This window comes from Phascolarctos cinereus, unplaced genomic scaffold (assembly GCF_003287225.1).
Source record: "Phascolarctos cinereus isolate Bilbo 61053 unplaced genomic scaffold, phaCin_HiC Scaffold_1;HRSCAF=81, whole genome shotgun sequence".
Classification (NCBI taxonomy): domain Eukaryota; kingdom Metazoa; phylum Chordata; class Mammalia; order Diprotodontia; family Phascolarctidae; genus Phascolarctos; species Phascolarctos cinereus.
The window spans coordinates 221,017,882-221,038,942 of record NW_027555514.1 but is presented as its reverse complement, the minus strand read 5'-3'; the positions used below and the strand labels follow the sequence as shown (position 1 = coordinate 221,038,942).

Sequence of the window (21,061 nt, the reverse complement as noted above, 5' to 3'; positions counted from 1 at the left end):
GGGTCCAGAGCTTGGGGATGGTGATAATCTAATTAGAAGGAACAGCTGGAAGGCTTTGTAGACAGAAACACAGAGGAAGGCAGAAGAGAAGGCACAGGCTGGGGGGAGAAGCTTTGCCTTTTGTGGGTATAGGATAGTGCTCCCTCTGGCGGTCAGAGTAAGCAAATGCAGTCCCCATCAGTTTTCTCTGCCCCCTCCCCCCAACTCTTATTTCCTCCCCTAAGAGAGAGGTCAGCTGCAACTCCTAGTTTTTTACAATTTTATTTATAACAATATCTGTGTTATTTAGTTGTAAAGGAATTCAGCAAAAATTATTAAAACGTTCATATCCCCAAAACAGGGGCTGCCCATTCCTTCCTAGGAGTGCCCCAGGATTTCCTCAGCCACCCTGAGGAGTGCGGAGGGGCTGTTTCCCAAAAACATTCCCAACTGTGGGAGCCACAGTGATGGGAGGAAGGGGGTGTCTAGGATGGGGGAGAATTCTGTCTGGGATAGGAGGCCAGGGCAGCATCCATCTTAGATAGGCCAGGAGTTGGATGTGACCATCCCCAAATAAGACCAGAGATAAGATTAGCTTTGATTTTGGCTGGAAGTCCCCCTTTTCCCTCAGATTAGCCTTTGGGGAACTGGAGGCCAGGAGGGAAGGGTGGATTTCCTTAACAAAGTGTCTTGTATAGGGCAGGATGGGGTGGCAGCTTCTAACTCTTCCCCACCCTAGGACAGTCTGGTGGGGGGTAGTGGAGGAGAGACACCTTCCCTCCTTTTAGCCCCATGTCTGAGCTGCACAGACCCCCAGAGCCCTCCTTGCCCCTCACCCCGGAAGGCAGCATTGGGGGGGGCAGAGGAAAGGGAGGGAGGACAACGGAAAGGAGATAACACTGCTCGCTCGCTCGCTCACTCACATATAAAAAGTAATTCCTTCATTTTTACATTTATACATCGGCCAGGGGGCCGGATTTGGGGAGGGGGGGAGTACTCAGGTGCGGAAGGGAAAGTTTAAAAGGATTTCTCATGGTAGGGGGAAAGGTATCTCTGGAGTCCAGGCTGGGGTGGGGCGGGGCCCCTATGCCAGGGGGTCGCCCAGCTCATCCTCAAGTCCCCGGCCTAGCAGTTCCCGCTTCTCATCGGTGCTGGCCAGTGAGTGTCGGCTACCGTGGCCACCCATGTACAGGGTGGCATACACGGGGTTCGTGAAGTTGGTAGGCTGTAGAGAACAGAAGGGAATCAGGGGGAGACCCTTCCTACCATGCCCTGCCTACCCTGAGCCACTCCCTACCTCCCACCCCTACCCTCCAAATCCAAGTTCCTTCTGTTCTCTGTCTCTCCCCTGCTGCCCTCCTCAGGCTGGCTCCCTGTCTTCTGTTCACTAGCCCCTGTGTCATCGCCAGATCTTGACATTTTCCACCCCAGGAGGCCGCCTGTGCCTTCCCCCACTTCTGCCCTTCTTCCCATCCTGCCTACCTTATCAGGATCCAGGGCAAAGTCAGCATCCAGCAGTCCCCCAACATCGTCTGGCTCTCCACCCTCATACATCTTGTAAGTGGGGTTCCCAATCTCTACATTCATGGCTCCGTTGGTCATTCGCTGGTGTTGGAAGCCCTTGGCCCTAGGGAGGAGGGGGAAGGGCAATAAGGGCAAAGGGTCAGGAAAAAGGAGGCTCAGGTGCGATGGGGTCAATGGCAAGGCTCGGAGGCACTGAATAGGAAGCATGCTGGCCGGAAGACATTGCAAGACTTCAAGGGCCCAATCCCCCAACTTCCTCCCCTTTCCAACTCACCCACGGATTCGATGTTTGTACCAAAAGACAGTTCCAGCCACCAGGAGCAGCAGCAGCAACAGTAAGAGTGGAATAAGGATGGAGGCTATGCCTTGAGGAGGGAGGAAATGAGTGGGGAGAGTCAGGAAGACCTTGGGCCTGGGAGAAGCCCTACCTCTATCACCCAGTAACTTGTCCCACAACCCTCCAATGTCCTGAGTGTGGGGTCTCGATCACTGAGAGTCTTCAAGGGGAGATTTCTGTTCAGGAGCAGGTTGGACTCAGTGGTATCAGCTACCTCTATTCCATTCAGCAACCGGACCCTCGCCACCTCCCTTCTCACCTTACCACACCCCCCTTTCCCATATCCCTGAAACCTACGTCCAGGCTGTGACTTGTTCACTAACTGCTCACACCGTGGGCCTGTATTTGGGGCAAGGCACCTAGGAAGGAAGGGAGTAGAGACAGAAATGGTTGGCCTAGTCTTCCATGGTCCCAGAGAATTCCCAGAGGAAGCCATATACAGGGATGGTGGAAGAGGGGTCAGGGTGTCCCTTGGTGGCAGACTGGTATGGTCAAGGAGGGATACCCCGGAGAAAGGCCCTATCAGGCTCCCTAGGACTCACTGGCATTCTGGCATCTGTTTGCTGTTCATTGTACAGGAGCCTCCATTGAAGCAGTGACCATCACAGGTGAGACAGCTAGGGGCAACCCGGCCATCGGAGCAGCTGTTCAAAGGGAGAAATTAGCTGGGGGTCCTGAAAGGCTGGGCTGCAGGGAGAGAAGCGGGGGCTGGGGGCTACATTGGGGAAGGGGGATAGTGAGGATGGGACAAAAAGGGTTGGGCCAGGGTGGGGAGATAAGGGGGAGGGAAGGGGCTGCAGGAAAAGGAATGGTCAAAACCTCTTCCCTTTACTCACTTGCAGGTGACATCACCACTCTGCCTAGTGATAGTGCAGGTCCCATCCAGGCAGCGGCTACATTTGTCCACCTGGCACTGTGCTCCCTCAAACTGGCTTGTACATCGGCACAGTTTGGTGCCATCCGAGGCCATCTGGCACACCCCAAGGTTCTCACAGTAGTCAAAGCATTTCTCTGTTTGGGTCAGAGTCAAGGGACAGAGTGGGAGAGAAAAGGAGACATGATCTCTTCACGCGCTTCCCCATCCCCATCTCTCCTAGCCTCGCCCTCCCTCCTCTCAGTAGCCCAAAAATCTCCCCATCCCCAGGACCCTCCTGGTGTAAACTACTTCTTTGCTCTCTCTTGTGACACTGGCCTCCTTGTCATTCCTCACCCATGACATTCCTGTCTCCCAACTGGCCATTCTCCCTGGCTGTCTGCCATGCCTGGAATAAGGCTCCTTCCTCAGCTCAGCCTCCTGGCTTCCTTCAAGGCCCAGCTTCAAGGCTCACTTTCTCCAGGAAGCCTTTCCCAGTCCTCCTTAATCTCAGTGCCATCCCTCTCTGACATTGTCTCGTTTTCCCTGTCTATATCTGACCGTACATAGTTATCTGCATGTTGTCTTCCCTATTAGAATGCAGACTCCTTGAGGTCAAGGGCTGTTTTTGCCTTTCTTTGTAACCCCAGTGCTTAGCACAGTACCTGGCACATAGTAAGTACCAAATAAACGTGAGTTGATCTGAGCCCTTAATATGACCTGTTGCTTCAACCTTGTGCCCTGAGAGGTCATCACCCCAAGTTCACTGAATCACAGAACTTTAGGAGTTAGAAAGACCTTAAGTTCACCTACTCCAGCTTCCTACTTTGATGCATGAATCTCTTCTACAATATTTCTAGCTGAGACCCTGGGCAAGTCACAACCCTGATTGTCTCACCAAAAAGCAAAAAAAACAAAACCAAAAACAAAAAAATCCCAAAATACAATATTTCTAGCCTCTTCTCGAAAACTTCCAATAACAGGGGACCTCACTTTCACAGACAGCTGGTTTTAGACTGCTCTAATTATTCAAAAGAGCAGCTAGGTGGTACAGTGGACAGAGTGCTGGGCCTGGAGTCAGGAAGGCTTATTTTCTTGAGTTCAAATCTGGCCTCAGACACTTAGTAGCTGTGTGACCCTGGGCAAGTCACTTAACCCTCTTTGCCTTGGTTTCCTCATCTGCAAAATGAGTTGGAGAAGGAAATGGCAAACCACTCCAGCATCCTTGCAAGAAAACCCCACATGGGGTCACAAAGAGTCAGACATAACTGAAATGAGTGAACAACAAAAGGTTCTTTCTTATATGGAGCTTCTGCTTGCCTCCTGGCACCCTCTCTCCATAGAGGAGACCATCAGATACTGGAAATGAAGCCTCCGTCCTCAGCGGATCCTCCAGGAACATTTGTTTCCAATCCTCTCCTCGTCCTGGCAGCCCCACTATGTCCTCAAGACCCATCCCTCATCACCCCACTTTCTACCTTCCTGGAGGTGGATGGCACTTACTGAATTGGCACCGGTCCCCCAGAAAGTCTGGTTGGCACCGGCACTGGGGCTGGTTGCCCTGGTTGACGGAGCAGGTGCCATTGTGGGTGCAGTATCCTGCACATACCTGCTGGTTGCATGTGGGGCCTGTGAAGCCTGTCGGGCACCGACACGTGGGCATGCCTGCGGGGCGAGGAAGGGAAAAGATGAGGCAGGGCACCAAGAAAATGAAGGGGTGAAGGGACCAAGACAGAGAAAGGGGGTAAACTGAGCCTAAGAAAAGAGAAACAAAGAGAGGGAGACTGAACAAAGGAGGAGAAAGAGAGGAAGGGGGAAACTGAGGCAGAGAAAGGGGATAAACTGAGTCTAAGAAAAGAGAAACAAAGAGAGGCTGAACAAAGGAGGAGAAAGAGAGGAAGGGGGAAACTGAGGCAGAGAAAGGGGATAAACTGAGTCTAAGAAAAGAGAAACAAAGAGAGGCTGAACAAAGGAGGAGAAAGAGAGGGAGGGGAAAACTGAGGCAGAGAAAGGGGATGAGGCAGCAAGAATGAGCCCATACCAGAGGGCGAGGCAGCGCAGGTCCCCCCGTTCTGACAGTACTGCCAGCACTGGTCCAGTTCACACTTGTCGCCTGTGTATCGAGGCTGGCAGCGGCACTTGGGCTGGCGCCTGGCATTGAGGAAGCAGCTGCCACCATTGAGGCACTGGAGGCTGCAGGTGCCTGGCCGGGGTGCTGGTGGGGGTAGTGGTCAGAGGTGACACAGGGTTTCCCCCAACAGGTGTGTGCACACACATATACACATACTCTCCCTTTGCCTACTCTTGGGAGGAATTGATTGGGAATCTGGGCCCTTGGACAGGATAGGGGGTGGGGAGACTTACTGGGGTTCACAAGTCAAAGGGTATTCGTGGGGGGAACGACTGATCCAGTAGCAGGTGAAACCCAGAGGGTCAGGAGGACTGGTTGTGAAAGTAGATCTAGTGGGCAAGGGAGAAGGGTCCCAGGTGTGGGGTTAGAAAAGGAAACACCTGGTGCAGGTCAGGATTTGGGGGCAGGGTGTTTGGGGGGCTGAGCATCAGGATGGTCCCAGGGTAAGAGGTGAGAGATCCCAAGACAGGCGTGTACCATCTGGTGGAGGGGTAGGTGAGGGCAGCAGAACACAGGTGCCATTGTCCAGCCGTTTCCCGTTAGGGCAGGTGCAGACGGGGCCGCTAGGACTCAGAAGGCAAAGCCATTCACATTTCTTTCGGTCACAGGGATTGGTCACTGTAAAGAGGATAGGGTTGGGGGTGGAGTGCAAAGATCCTCAATACTGCTCAGCCTTCGCCTCAGCAGCCCAGCAAAACACCAGGATACCAATCTTTCTCCAGGCCCTCCTGACTCTCTTCTTTTTTCCACCAGATCCTAATTCCAAGATCTTTCCTTTCAGCCCTGAGACCCTCAGGACCCGGTATACTCACCCACCCCCCCACCCAGTCTCCTTTAATCCATACCCTTTCACCCACAATACCCACAATGCCTCATCTCATCATGATTTCTTTCTCTTCCTATCATATCCCAGAAACTTCCTTTCCACTCCAGAAAACCTCAGGACCCAGGACTCAATCTCCCATCCTCTGGGCCACCACCATCAGTATTGAGGCTTACACCTCTCCTCCATCTCCAAGACCCTGTGACCACTTACTAAGACCCTCCTTTGCTATACTCCCCTACTTCCAAGTCCCCTACCTTCAGGTTGTTTGTGCTGATGATACAGGACCACATCTGAAGCATGGCTCAAGCCCCCAGTCAGGTTGATCAAGGGACTGTGTCCAAATTTATGGATCTTGAAGACCCGGTTGTTGATGTAGGTGACACCATAGATGTAATCTTCAAAGACATCAATGCTGAAGGGGTGACTCAGACCTGTGGAAGGAATAGGAAAAGGAGGGTAAGGGGCAAGGGTGAAAATAATTCAAGCCTATCTCCAATCCTAACCTTACTCTCAGTCCCCAGCCATGCATGTACATTTACCTACCGGACACTGCCACTTGGATGGGCAGCTAGCACCTTAACCTCAATATATACGATGGTTTATAAGTATTGTATCATCGCCTCCCCGTGTGCTCCCCCCAAAATAAACCAAACCACCTCCTCCTGCTGACTTGCCTATTTCTGTCTGTGATGCCCTGGTTCTACTAGCCACCCAGGCTTTCACTTCTCTTTCTCCTTTGCCCCCTCCCCCCACAGTCAGTCACATCTCCTTTCATTCTTTCCATTCCCACCGCCACCACTCTAGTTCAGGCCCTCATTACCTAATATCTTAGCTTATAGCAGAGGCTTCCTAACTTTTCCCTGCAATAATCAGTCTCCCTCCTCCTCCAACCCAGCCTACACAGTAATGCCAGATTAATCTCCTACTCAAAGACTGTCTGTGGCTTCACACTGGCGACAGGGATAGATCTCAAACTTCTAAGTCTGGCATTCAAGGCCCTCTACAACCTGGTCCCAACTTACCTCCCCAGCCTCATCTCCCATTATTCTCCTACACATACCATATGCTGCAGGTGAATTTCATTGTCTCTCACGTACTTATGTTCTTGACCACCTCTATACTTTTGCTTTCATCACTACCTCTGTCTTAAATTCTATTTCCCACCCCTCCCATCTCTACCTATAGAAATCCCATCCATCCATCAAGTGATGTCTCCTTTATGGTGTTTTCTCAAATCACCCCAGCTAGAACTGGTGTCCTCCCCCACTTCCCTCTACCCTCTTCTACCACTTTGCATCACTCCTTGGCATTTAGCTCACCTTACCCTGAATATTATTTACCAGTGTACACACATGTCCCCCACTGTACCCTAACCTCCTGAAGGTCAGGCACTGTCACATAGAGCCTCCCATCTCACACAGTGCCTTGGACATGGAATGCATTAAAATTTCAAAGGCCAGACTCAGGCCTGGGGGCAGGCGCCACCAGGGGATGGAGTGGGGGTGGGGGACACCATCTCAATAAACAGCTCTAAGGAGAGCTCAGTCTTGAGGACAGACAGGAAGAAAGGCAGAGGAGCTGAAGAGACCAGAGGGATGGCCACTGAGAAGGACTGGAGTGTTACAGGATAGGATGTTTCCATCCCCTCTGTTCAGGCCTGTGGTGGGGGTGTCCCCACCCTGGTGCCCTGGAAAGGTCCTCACCTCTTTTGCCGTCAGCGGCCAACACAGGGTCAGTACCATTGAGCCGGATGCTGCCGATGATGGAGAGCTTAGCATCTGCCCAGTACAGCCGCTCATTATGGTAATCCACCGCCAAGCCTGTGGGAGTCAGGATGGAGTACATCATGAAGGCACGGGCGGGGGGGGGGGGGGGGGCGGGGCGGGGTGTCTCTCTTTACTCCCATGGAGGCAGAGAGAGCAAAATTGTGCTGTTCGTCAGGAAAGGATTTCCCTCCATCTCTCTCATGTACACAAACACACATACACAGAAGTTCATATTCGCTGCCCTTCACACACCAGCTCAAGGCTGTCTTCTCCAAAAGGCCTTCCCAACATTAACCCACTTAACTGTCCAAACCAATGGGACAAACCTGAGGTCCCTTTAACTTTCAAGGCCTTTGAAGCATTGAATTCAAAACTAGAGGAGGGCTTCCATTTTTTCCAGCACCAATGCCCCAAAGCAGAACTCTCTTTCAGAAATATCCCCCTTTGCATACCTGTGGGCCACTGAATATTGTCTTGTACCAGTGTCTCCCGGAGGGTCCCATCCATGGCAGCTGTCTCAATTTTCGGGTGGTTGCCCCAGTCTGACCAGTACATGGTGCTAGGGGAGAAGGATACAAGTGTATGGTGGGGTATAATCACTGCCTGTTCATATGCAGTAGGAGCTTGTCAAAGGGAAACAAACAAGGTGACCATTTATGCCCCCTCCTCTTTGGAATTTAATTTAATGGCATTTCTAAGACAATTTAAAGACCTTGCATTGAACAAAGAAACTAAACCAATGTGGGGAGGGCTCTTTGCTCAGGGAGTCAAGCCGGTGTCCTCAAAGGATGAGGATGAATCTAAATGGAAATCAGCTAAGAGAGCCAACCCTTCATGTGAGCCATGGATATCTTCCAGGGGCAACCAGGAGGAAACCTTGATTTTGGAATCAGCACAGTCCTCAACTTTGCCATTGAGGAAGCTGATGAGTGGGCAGAAGAGAGTTCTTGAATGCCAAGGAGAGGGCTACACAAAACCCATATTCCGGAACCAGAACATTTTTATGATTGTTAACAGCTTGTAATTCTTAAAAAAAGAGTTTCTCCATGACCTTTGACCACTTATTTATAAAGGAATGGCTCTTCATCTTATATATGCAAATTCCCTATACAGCTTGGATATCAGGTTCTTATCAGAGCTATCTGATACAAAGATATTTTTTTCAGCTCTCTATAGTTTCTCTTCTTATTCTAACACCATTGCTATTGTTTGTGAGAACTTTAATTCTGCATAATTGAAATTATTTATTTTACCTTTACCTATCTCTTGTTTGGCTAAGAATTTCCCCCCTCCCAGCCACAGTAGTGAAAGGTATCACACTATGTTTCTCTTTAATTATTTTGTGATGTAACCTGTTACAGTTAAGTCGTCTATCTATTTGAACTTTATTATGGTATATGGTGTAAGAAGCTGGTCCCAATCTGATTTCTGCCAAACTTTTCTAGTTTTCTTAGATGTTCTTGTTGAACAGGGAGCTTTTCTCCCCAGTAATCAGTGTCCTTGGGCATATCTGGGCTGTCCCTTTCAACAGCTTCTGGATCTTGTGAAAGTCTGATTCATAAAAGCCACCTTTAGTAATGACCAATGAATATGCATTTGAGAAGGGTCAAAGCATGACAGCAGGAAAAGGAAGCAGAGCTCCAGAATAAGCAGAAAAATATTCCCTGGACCCAAGAAGTCAGGCTGGCCAAAACATGTAGTGTCATCAGAGCTAGAAGTGGAGGGGACTTTCCTGCTGAACCACCTAGATTCAGAACTGGAGGGGAGCTTAGCAGTCATCTACCCTGACTCCATTGTTTTACAAATGAGGCAACTATGGCCCAGAGAGATCAAGTGAGGTCTACTGAAGTTGATGGCTTTGCCCAAGGTCATAGGTTTTAAGCAGCAGAGCTAAGATTTGAATCCTAATCCTTGGAGTCTAAATTCAGCACTATTTGTGCTATACTCTATTGCCTCCTGTGGCCAGATTTTAGATCAGCTTGGACTTTCTATCCCTACTCTTAACTGCAGACCAGCCAACTCCCAAATTCAGACCTTGGAGAATTCTCTTTTTGAGTGTGTGTCTTCATTGTCTTTCTATTTCCCCTTAATTTCTCTAATAAAAATTATTAAAAAAAAATTCTAGCCCTATGTGCAAACCAAGGGAAAGACTGAATAGGCAGATGGGGAGATGGGGTGTTTGAGGACTCCTGACAGCCACACTCGGAAGTAGCCACTAATTTTTCAACTGCAAAATTAGCCAGTAAATGTGTTTGGAGAAATTAAGTAGAAATCTGGGAGAAGGAAGGGAGAAAAAGAGATTCTAGGATTGCTGCTGAGGTCCTCTCCCCTGTCCAAGATTGCATCGTGTTTACCCACATTCTACATTCTATCTCCTTCTGATTATCCTTACCCTCGAAGTGGGTCAACCACAATGGCATGAGGCTCATCAATCATGCCCGATATGAGTGTCTTGCGGTTCTCGCCCTTCATCTGTGCCACTTCAATCACATCCCGCCCTGAGTCTGTCCAGTAGATATTTCCTGCCACCCAGTCGATGGCAATGCCCCGGGGCATCTTCAGCCCTGAAATCTGTAAAGGGTATAAGTGTGACTATGGGATGCTCACTATCTCTCATCCCTTATCCATCCCTCATCAACTAACACAATGTAAGCTCCTGGGGGGCAGGGACTGTTTCACTTTTGAACCTGCCTGGCACATAGTAAACGCTTGCTGATTGATTTATCATCTAGCTCAGTCTTCTGGGAATATCCTGTTCCCCATCTCTCTTCCTAATCCATAGAATACCTCCCAAATATATCTGGATGGGCTCACTTCTGACTTTCTATCCTTCTTTTCCAAATGACTGAAGATCATTCGGATTTTCTTCCCACTTCTCAAACCCAATACATTCAAAACTGAACTCAGTATTTTCCTCAAACCTGCACTTCTTCTCAATTTGCTAATTTCTGTTGATGGTACCACCTCTAGCTCCTAAACTCCATTCCTGGCTTACCTCCTTCAAGAAGTCTAACTTGACACTGATATTCCCTTCCACTCCCAACATTCCTGTCTATGATTTAACGAGACTGGGGGATGCAGTGACCAGAATCAGGGCTTAATGTGGTAACAGATTGTTTTGTATCCTATTATCATAAACCTAGACCCTGGTCATTGTGTCCCCCAGGCCTTAGTTCCAATGCACCCTTCCCATCCTGATCACTGTTCCCTATTGCCCCAGGAGTCTGCCTTTCCACCCTCGTTGTCCTTCCCATTTCTCCCACTCTTCAAACTGTCCTATACTCATTTTAAGGAAAACTCTCATCCGTTAACACTGAAACGAATGATGCTTCAGTCTCTCCTCATCCTTATTCAGCCAATCTCCACCCCACCTCCATTCCCATCCCCTCACATTAAGGTGGGTGACACCCCCTTCTGTCTGGCGCCGATGACGGTTGGATGTGGTGGGGGGAGTTGTGGGTGGCAGGTTGCGGAAGGATATGGTGCCTGTGTGCCAGTTGGTCCAGTAGACACGGCCGGCCTTGACGTGAACGTCCATGGCATCAATGCGGACACTCTCATCACCTTGGAATGCCTGCTCATAGGCAGAGTTGGGGTGTCCAGGGAACAGACTTCGAATCTCATTGTCGTCCGCAATGTACAGGACCTGGTACTCTGATCCTGGGTAGGGAGAGTTTAGAGGGTGGTATTTGTGTGGAATGGGGCAGGGGAAGAAGGGAAGTATCTGTGAAAAAAGGGACCTGGGGCTTTAACCCTGGTTGGGGGGTGCAGCCCTCATTTTATAGAAAGCATAATGTCACAAAGACATTACTTTGTAGATCCGGGATTTGAACCCAGGTCCTTTGACTCCAAATCCAGAATGCTTTCTGCTGTATTGCACTGTTTCCATTTCTCATCCAATCATTTCAAGACTCTCTGTAATCTGCCCATCCTCTCTTGCCCCTCTCCCCACTGAGAAGTAGCCCACTTTCTTTCTCCAGCTCAAACTCTCCTCTTCAATCATCCTGAGCTCCTCATTGGCCTATGCACTCATTCCTGCCAGGATCCCCTTCTTCATGATGTTCTGTGCCTGAAGCCCTCCCCTCCTGCCCTCCTCACATCTAAATCCTCTAGCACTTCAGAACTTGTCTCCTCCCCATGAAGTCTTTCTCGCTGACTCCCGCCCACGGTTGCCCTCGCACTTACTCTTGAGACCACAGGGCATCCCGGTGAATTCTACCCAGTTTATCATATGCTGCCTGCCACTTATCTCTTTTTTATGCATAGCATCTTGAGCACGGGGGGCTGCGTCTCAGCCTCATTTCTGTCACCCACAAGAGAGAGCTTAAGACTGAACACACAGTAGATCCTCCATAAGTATTCGGGGAATTGAACTGGATCTGGTACTCTGAACCTGGGCAGTCACTGAGTTCAGGCTGGGTCAGGGAAGGACTGCTGCAACCTTAGTGTACGCCCTTGGGTATTTCCTTCTCAAGGGCTTGGGGCCGTGGGTCCGCACCGAGCTCCGAGCTCCCGTACCTTCTGCTTTGCATGTGTTATGCACCTTCATGAAGCTTCGAGCACAGCTACAGAGATGGCCTCCCTTGGTATTGTTGCACAGTTGGGAGCAGGTGCCAAAGTTCAGACACTCGTTGATGTCTGTGGGAGGGTGCGAGTGATCAGCATGGGGTAGGGGGTCCCCAACATGTCATGCCCAGAGCCCTGCCTCCACCAAGGCCTGTCCCCAAATTCCCTTGGTGACAGTCATATCCCTGGGCTGAAGTGATGCTCCCTGTCACAACCACCACACACAAGCATACCTTGGCAGCCACGCTGGCCGGGCACAGTGTGGAACCCTGGGCGGCAGGCACAGTACACAGCTTTGGGGTTCTGGATGCAGCGAGCCTCATCCCCACACACACTTCCATTCCCAGCGCAGCTGCTCAGCTTTGGGTCTGGACGAGGAAAAGTAATTAGGAACCCCATCCCTGAGACACACTGGAATCCAGCTTCCCGCCGTTCTCAGACACAGTGGGCTCCTCTCCAGGCCTCGGTCCCTTACTGCTGCCCTTTCTCCCACCCCACAAATCGAAGAGATGGTTCGGTACCAGGGCTGCAGCCTTCCTCATCAGAGCCGTCCCCACAGTCATCAAACATGTTGCATCGGAGTGTGGCAGAGAGACAACGTCCGTTCCGACAGAGAAACTGGGCTTTCTTGTCCTTGCAGTGTGGGGACTGGGCTGTGGGGGGTTCTGGGAGGTGGAGATTGGAGAGGGAAGGAACTCAGACAATGGCAGAGCTGGTCCTCAGCCTCACCCTCACAATCTCTTGTGTTCAGCAACCCTCTTCTGTTGCTGCAACCCTTCCCAAGCCCTCTTTTGTCCTCTGTTGTCCACAGGCCCTGTCAGCCTTGGAATCAGACCTTTATTTCTCATTGCAGAGCCCCTGTTCTCCCTGCCCCCCCCCCCTGGTCTCCCTGTCTTTCCCAGAGTCCTTCCTTGCAATCTGCCCCACAAGTCTTCTTTTCCCTCCAGCCTTTCTTCATATTCCAATCCTTTCCCTCCTTTCCTCCTATTTCCCATTTCCTTCTGCTCCCATGGGCTGCCCTCAGGTCTCCCATTATTCTCTTTGTTCTCCTTTCCCTCCATCCAACTCTAATGAAATCCTCTTCTCTCCTAAGCTTCCCCTTGCACCACAATCCTATCTCTCCCCTGCTCCCCAGGAGTGGCAATTTGCAAGGTGCAGCGGAAGGAATATTAGACTTGTAGTCGAAGGACCTGAGGTTGGATCTAAACACTGGTACTTATTATCTGGGTGGGCAAATCACTTTTCTGGGCTTTAGTTCCCTCATCTGTAAAATGAAGGGAGGGAGGGAGGAGCCTGGCTAGCTGTCCCTAAGGTCCCTTTAAACTCTAAATCTGTGATCCTAAGAGCTTCTCTTTCCCAAATCCTCTCTTTCCCTCCCCGCAACCAATCATCTTCCCTCCTTGGGACAGCTCTTCCCACACTTCCCTCACCTTCCACATAACCAGGGGTCTAACTCCCTTGATCAACCGACTACATACACGTAGTTCCCTCTTTATCTGTCCACTGCTTTGGTCCAGCTTTCTTCCTCCTCTGAGATCCTCTTCTTTCTGGCGACCGTCCCCCCTCCATCTCCATCTTCTCCTAGTGCGGCCTTTCCTTTTCCCCTACCTCCACCTTCCTCTTCCCTGCTCACCAACTCATGCTATGCTACCCTAGACCTAACCCAGCCAGAAGAGTTTTCCCCAGAAGCCCTCTCACCACAGTCCTCCTCATCAGTCCCATCTCCACAGTTGTCTGTCCCGTCGCACTGACGCCCAATCCATAGACATACCCGATCGTTCTTACATCGGAATGGCCTGTTGGGGGGGCACTGGAAGCGGGCTAGGTGTAGAAACAGAAACAGGATCAGAGGGGACCTGGGGACCCCAACTAAACTAATGAAGGGGATTGAGCGGGTGCCACATACTTTGCCCACCAGCCCACCACGCTGGGATAGCATCGTCCTGCTTCTGCCCTCTCCCCTCTCTCCCAATCTCTGTGGATTTCTCATGCTCAGTCTCACCACACTCCTCAGGATTCTCATCTGAGTTATCACCACAGTCATCTTCCCCATCACACTTCCAGGCCAGTGGTTTGCATAGGGTGTTGTTACACTGAAATTCATCCAGGGGGCAGGTCCGTACTTTGGGTTTGGGTGACAAGGGAAAAAGTAACAGGACATAGGATTAGATTGGTTGCTGTTGTTGGTTTTTTTAGAGTTGGTCAAAGACTTCAGAGATCATCTTGCCAAAAGATCTTAACAGCTAAGACAGAGTTGGAAGGGACCTCAGAGGCCCAAGAATCCAACCCCAGACTTCTGCAAATGAGGAAGAGGGGAAGGGGCCCAAGTCATGCAACTGGCTAGACTGGAAAGAACCACCTCAGATCTTAAAACTAAGAGCAGGCTAGTGAATAGCTCCCACAAGTGAGGGACAGAGGGCTGAAAAGGATGTGTGGGATGCACCATGGATGCTCTATATGCAGTCCAGGGAGGTGAAAGATGGGGCTTTCTGGAAGCCAGAGGCTGGAACAGAGTGCTGCCCAAGAAGAGAGCTTTGGAACTGGTCCAGCCCTCAGAAAGGCTGTCTTGTGGAAGAGGGATCGGACCGGAAGCAATGGATGGATGCTTCCAAGAGGCCAGTTAAGTCAGGAAGCATTTCCTAACAATCAGAGTTGTCCAAAGTTGCAATGGGCTGCTTCTCTAAGGAGGAGGCCTTCAAGCCTTAGCTAGATGATCACTGGCCAGGTATGGCATAAGGGGGATTCTATGGGTGAGTACTGGCAGGACTAAGTTCTGGAATACCTCCAGCCTGGGTTATGAACCCAGGGCCCATTAAAAACTAATTAGATCATAGATCTCAAAACCTCAGATACCATCTGGTCCAATTCCTTCATTTTACAGAAGGGGAAACTGAAGCCCAGGGATGATAAATGACCTGCCCATGGTCACACAGCTAGCAAGTAACCCAGGCAGAATCTGAACCCAGGTCCTCTGGCTCTAAAGACAATGTTCTTTCTATTGAATCACATGCAAATCTGGAGCCTACACAGGGCAGACTGATCATTCATTCTCTAGGGGCCAGGTACAGGCTGTGACGAAGAGAGCTCAGACTGAGAGTGGAGGCTGTGACAGCGATGAACTTGGACTAAGCAGAATGGAAGAAAATGAGCAGTTTTGCAGCAAAGCCGATCCAGGCTTTTATAAGCCCGCTCATGCTGTGTGGAAAGCAGAGTGGGCTGATAGGAACGAAGCCAGTTAATTAAGCCTGTCAATAACCCCCTTAAGCAAGTCTAACTGTGCGCCCTGTTGACTTGACTTGCATTTCTGGAGGAGGAAAAGGATCGGGGCTGGGTGAAGACTGACTCCCAAGGCTTAGCCTTCAAAGGAGAAAGGCCCTCTCTCTGCCTGCCTCTGGGAGGCGGAAGGAACATGTGGAGAGGAGCCAGCAGAGCTGGGGGAGGAGATGGAAATATTTTGTCCCTTGTCCACACTATGAGGGTAGGGCTACACTTGAGGGCGAGAGGATGGGGTCGGGAGACAGACGTGGTAGAGTCTGGGAGGGCTGGGAAGCCAGAACATGCCCTTGCCTGCCCTCTGCTGCTCACCACCAGTGCTGCAGGCCTCCTCATCGCTCCCATCCATGCAGTCGGCATCAGCATCACAGCGCCAGCGTAGGGGGATGCAGTGACCACTCTTGCACTGGAACTGATCCATGTCACAGCGAGGGGTGCAGTCTTTCTGTGGGGCGGGGGGTGGCGAGAATGGGGATAAGTGTCCTGGTGGTCAGGGCCCTTGGCAGGCCGGTGGCCTTGAGTGCTACCTGCACCGGCCTTATAGCACCTCTCCATGATTTCTGCCCTGGGCCCCCTCTTTAAGTTCCCAAGTGATGTGTTAGGCTGTTCTTCCAGCCCCTCCCCACCTCATCAGAGCCATCAGCACAGTCGTGATCCCCGTCGCATTTCCACCGTCCCGCGATGCAGCGGCCATTGGCACAGGAGAACTCACTCTCAGAGCAAGGACGGGGGGCTGAGGAAGGGAAGACACCAAGGGGATAGGCCTGAGAATTGAGCTCCTAGCAAACTCAGGATAGGGGGTGACCTCACAACCCTCTATGCATCTCTGTCCCAAACCAGGCTTTCTTAGGGCCAAGACTCCATCCGGCACATGGCTAAGCTTACCTGGCTGCTCTCTAGAGAACAGCTCTCGGTACAGAGCGATGGCCCTCCCCCATACGCCCTCTTTCAAGGGGGAGATATCTGGAAGGCACTGTTGCCCACCCCTTCCCTCAAGGGATGGATTGTGGAATTGGAGAGGGAGTCACAAAGACAAGCCGTGGGGGCTGGAGGGATGGGCAGAAAGACAGCACAGGGGAGAGGAGAAGTAAGGAGGGCTCTTGGGGTGTGGGCGGGAAGGTATCTGGGAACATGGGGGTATTAGAGACACCTACCTCTGCAACCCCAAGAGGACAGTGTGAAAATGGAGAGAAACATGAGATGAGGTGAAATGGTACAAACTGAAATACACGACATGGAGCTGGGGGGGAGGTAAGAAAGGGGGCTTGAGGCCCCTGGCCCCAGAGGTAGAGGACTGCCCTGGCACAAGCTGGTAAGGCAGTGCAGGGGCGCTGGAATGGGGAAACTGCCTATGAGGTTTGCAATGAGTGAGCAGGCATGCTCTAGTGTGGTAGGTTCTTTGGGAGGGAAGGGAGGTGGGGCACACATACTGCAGTTCTCCTCATCCGAGTTGTCGCCACAGTCGTTATCATAGTCGCACTGCCAGCGGCCTGGGACACAGCGGTTGTTCTTACAACGGAACTGATAAGGCTCACAGGTCCTCTCATCTGCCAGGGGTGGGAGGGAGTCAGATATGGGGAACACAAAGGGTCAGATAGCAGCAGGTCAGATATAGGAGGGTTAGCCAAGGGGAGGGCAGATAGCTAATATTTATATAGCCCTGTAACATTTACAGATCACTGTCCTTAGGTTATCTCAGTTGAGTGGGTCACTTATGGGAGTACAAGGTCTCAGCCACGGGGAGTTCAGGTGGCTATTTATCAGGCTATAGGGGTTGGATACAGAATTCAGAGCACATGGAGAGCTCCTCCATGGAAGAAGACCTTGGGAAAAGGGAGATACAAGTATGGAGCAACACTGACAGTAACAAATTATTGAGAGCATATCATGTGGAGGTCAGAGGTAGTATCATGTTCCCTATACGAGGGAGATAATATTGGGGGAGGAGCAACATCAGAGGGAGGAGGGTGGGAGAGACCCCCGGCTATATGCCTGAAGCTTCTGGGGAGGTGGAGCAGTTGAAAGTTTGACTCTGGGGTAATGTCACTGAACAGGTAGTAGCTTCACATTCCAAATACAGTCAGTGTTCAGCCTTTCCAAACTAATGATGCCACCCTTTCCTCCTCTTCAACTAAACCTCCCCCCAACCCCCACCATATTCTCTCACTTCTCCTCCTCCCAGGGTGAGTTGGTGAGCCATGTTGATGGTACCATCTTTGCCTTTTCCTCCTGCCCAGCCCCACCCTTCCTTCAAGTCAAATCCTCTGATTTAGCAATCAGTCTCTGCAAGCCCAGCTCACCACACTCTTCTTTGGGCTCATCAGAGCCATCCCCACAGTCATCCTCTCCATCACATTTCCATCGAGCAGGGATGCAGCGTCCAGAGTCTTTACAGCGGAATTCATCCACCCCACAGGTCATCTGGGCTGCAGGTTGGGGGGAGAGAAAGGTGGTGAAAAGCAATAACCTGAGACCACTCTTCTCAGGAGTCCCACTCTGATGCAGGTGCCAGGAGCCTGAGAAGAACCTGGCTAGGTGGATTGGGGGAAGATGGGGAAGTGGACCCTTGGAGGTGGGCAGAAGTTGGCACTTAGAGTTGGCACACTCAAGGGATTGGTGGAGGGGTCACTCACTGCAGTTAGCAGGCTCATCACTGCCATCCACACAGTCATTGTCACGATCACAGACCCAGACCCGGGGGATACAGCGCTTGGTGATGGCACACTGGAACTGGTTGGGGGCACAGGTCACTTCCGCTGGGGGTGAGGGAAAGACATAGAAGTGAGATAGAGAGTTTAACTCCCCCTCCCCCAGCACTTCTCATGATCATGATAATTCCCCTGTTTTGCCTTAGCCCCCAACCTGATGGTCAATGGCACCTTTAGCTTCACTCCCAACATCTCCTTCACCTTAATCCTCCTACCACTTTATCTCCATCAGTTTGAGGGCTCAGGAGAAAAAAAGGATTTTGCTATGAGCTTTAAAAATGTCTACATAAACTGTTACATCTTACATCTGAGATTTTTGAATTTTTTCCCCATATTTTCTCTCTCATTATAAACCTACTTAACTTCACAGACTCATAAATGTAAAGTGTCTGACACTGCTGCTATTGATTAATTACATTAATCTGCCCGTTTTACTATTTTATTTGATACATATCAATTATATATGACGGTTGTTCCACCGCTTCTCACTGTATATGCTGAGTGTCAAGTGATTCGTTGATGGCTATTGGTTTGCTAAACATAACTTTTATGTGAGAACTACTTGACAAAATGAGGACTGACATGTTTAATAATGATTGTAGAGTTGCTGGGTATAAAACCATCCAGAGCTCTTGATTTGGGGAGGAGATACTGAGTGTAAGAATAAGGACGTTATGAGATTGTTATAATGAAGTGAAAAAGAACTGGGAAAAATATAAAGTGATAATTAGCAAGATAACACTGGGACTGTTTTGTGAATTACTAGTTCTCATTGGCCACTCAAAAATTCCTGACAGAGACTTCAGAGGCTAGCCTTGGGGCCCCAGGTTCCCCACCCGTGAGCTAGTCCCTTGAAACAGACCTCCGAATCACTCACTGAGGAATAGAAGTTTATTAAAAAGCTGGAAGATTGCATGAAGTAAGAATGATGGTCCAGAGAAAGTCCTACGGGTGTGGGTAAGAGAGAAAGATACTGCAACTCCTGATAGTATCAAATACAACTTTCCTATACCTTAAAAAGTCTGTCTCTATGTTTAGAACCTTCTCTGATAAAGATCCCTGCCCTAGTAAAGAAACAGCTGAAGTCTGAAGTGAGTTTATTAAAGAATAACTAAAAATCCAGCAGGCACAAAATGCATACTCAGTGGGAATTATCAGAGGACTGGCTTTGGAATCGGTAAGGTTTCTGAGGGTGGAAAGACCTGAAATCATATCCTGAGAGTGCTTGCAAACCCTTGAGTGGCACTGTGGGCCTAGCCCAAGGTTGGCATGACATTTGCCAGAGGATTCAGCATCATTCAGCACAATGAGGAATCACCTTCTCAATCTGTGATTTGAGTAGAAAATGCATGGTTAGAATGACCGGAGTGAGAGCACAATTAACAAATGCCACATCAGAGAATAAGCATTTGACTTGTGAGCAATTAATAGAAAAAATAAGAATATTTGAGCAATTGACTAACAGTGTACTGAGCAGCCTAATTCAGATGGAAGGGGAGGGGCAATTGCATGTAATTTCCTTGGGGGGGAGGGGCTGCTCAGTTGATTTAGTCACAGGATGTAATCACAAATGATAATGTGTTAATGAGGTGTCTATACCCTATTATCCCTTTGTAAAGGATGAATACCTGTCTCACTCTGAGTCAGAAGGCAGCAATGTCACCCAAAGGCAAGCCACGCTCCTGTGTGACCCTTAAAAGACACAATCCAGACAGTCTATGGCAGTTCTGGCAGAAGGTAGCAGTCGGGGAGAACAGAGCTCTTCACCTCTTGGAGAGGGAGGAGGGGACTGCCTCTCCTCCCCTGTGATTGGTCCTGGGTCTAGCAGCAGCCAGGCTACTTGCCTATCCAGCAGTGGGAGAGTCAATACATGAAAATTCAAGGCACAGCTGAGGGAGCAGAGACACACACCCCAGCCAGAGAGGCAGTCACTTGAGACCAGAAACGACGTTAAGGACACTGACCTTTGACAGCAGAAAAAAAGAGAGTTATGAGAGTTACGAACTCAGGAGAGAATTAACCCCAGCAACCGAGTGCTGAGACAGAGTCAACACTGCAGAGAAAAAAGAGACCAAGGCCTTGCAATACATTGTGCAAGGGTGTTCCCTCCGTGTGGGCCCTCGCTGCCAGTGTATTTTAAGTTTATGCTCACTACTCCCACAAATGCGGTGTGTATTTGTGGGAAAGTAGGCCCTAGGGTTATGGTATGTGGGTGTCTGTGTGGGGGTGGGGGTGAGGGGGAATGTTTTTAACCACAATTCCTATTATACTATTTTAGTAGATGCCCTTGCCTTGAGATAATTGTGTCTCGTGGATGATGGGAATGATGTGAATGATGTGTCTAGTGTGTTAATGGGAAGCTTACTGGATGGGCTTATGAGCTATGGTTTTAGGAGTAGGTACTGTAGGGTACTCTCAGAATTTGAGGGTAGCAGCGTCCCTTCGGGCACCCAACCTTTGAGTGAGAGAGAATACAAGTTGGGAGGCAACCCAGAGGCGATGCTTCACAGGAAAATTCAATTTCCAATAACTGAAAAACATCTTCTCATGTATGTGCTAACACATATTGCAAAAATAAAAGCAGAGAACCTATTTTAAAGATGGGAGCCCAGATGAAATCACCCTATTTGTCAAGACAAAAGACCGAGAGAACAGAATGTCACAGAAGCAAGACAGATGCGAGATGACCATCAGCACGAACGAGCAGGGAGGCAGAATTATCTGTGGTCACAACTGTGGTCTGGAGGGACACATCAGCCACGAATGTACTCATAAGAGGACAGTAAAAGCTGGTGTTTGAGAGGCTGAATTCAATGACTCAGCACCCAGAAATGAAGCTGTACAGGGCCAGCGAATGGAGGTCTTCCTAGACACTGAAATCAGTCAGTAACCTTCATTTACATCACGTACTTCATACAGACAGCCTACTACCAAGAAATAACCAGAGTAACAGAACTGTTTTCTGTTACATATGTTACATGTGCAGACTAGATGGCCATAAATATTTCCAGTGCACTTAAGAAGGATTCACATCTGGTTCAGAGAAAGCTGATGCCCAAGAAAGGAATATTGACAACTAAATGGTGACATGAGCCCCA

At 49.9% G+C, this 21,061-nt stretch overlaps 1 protein-coding gene across 1 annotated transcript in view; it reads right to left on the bottom strand.

The window, feature by feature from the left end:
* Positions 1-245: 245 nt before the first annotated feature.
* Positions 246-21,061, bottom strand: part of LRP1 (LDL receptor related protein 1) — a 111,967-nt gene continuing 91,151 nt past the window's right edge. Inside the window, exons 66-89 of the mRNA XM_020990096.2 lie at positions 17,889-18,011; positions 17,556-17,681; positions 16,686-16,802; positions 15,882-15,988; positions 15,568-15,700; positions 13,985-14,104; positions 13,681-13,803; positions 12,504-12,647; positions 12,216-12,350; positions 11,935-12,054; positions 10,808-11,076; positions 9,809-9,987; positions 7,869-7,975; positions 7,354-7,470; positions 5,905-6,081; positions 5,302-5,442; positions 4,735-4,908; positions 4,197-4,358; positions 2,677-2,851; positions 2,383-2,484; positions 2,138-2,199; positions 1,778-1,868; positions 1,462-1,606; positions 246-1,204 (exon numbers count right to left, since the gene is read on the bottom strand). Of these exons, the coding sequence (XP_020845755.1) occupies positions 1,064-1,204; positions 1,462-1,606; positions 1,778-1,868; positions 2,138-2,199; positions 2,383-2,484; positions 2,677-2,851; positions 4,197-4,358; positions 4,735-4,908; positions 5,302-5,442; positions 5,905-6,081; positions 7,354-7,470; positions 7,869-7,975; positions 9,809-9,987; positions 10,808-11,076; positions 11,935-12,054; positions 12,216-12,350; positions 12,504-12,647; positions 13,681-13,803; positions 13,985-14,104; positions 15,568-15,700; positions 15,882-15,988; positions 16,686-16,802; positions 17,556-17,681; positions 17,889-18,011 (3,290 nt within the window). The 3' untranslated portion in view covers positions 246-1,063. The remainder of the gene's footprint in view (positions 1,205-1,461; positions 1,607-1,777; positions 1,869-2,137; positions 2,200-2,382; positions 2,485-2,676; positions 2,852-4,196; positions 4,359-4,734; positions 4,909-5,301; positions 5,443-5,904; positions 6,082-7,353; positions 7,471-7,868; positions 7,976-9,808; positions 9,988-10,807; positions 11,077-11,934; positions 12,055-12,215; positions 12,351-12,503; positions 12,648-13,680; positions 13,804-13,984; positions 14,105-15,567; positions 15,701-15,881; positions 15,989-16,685; positions 16,803-17,555; positions 17,682-17,888; positions 18,012-21,061) is intronic.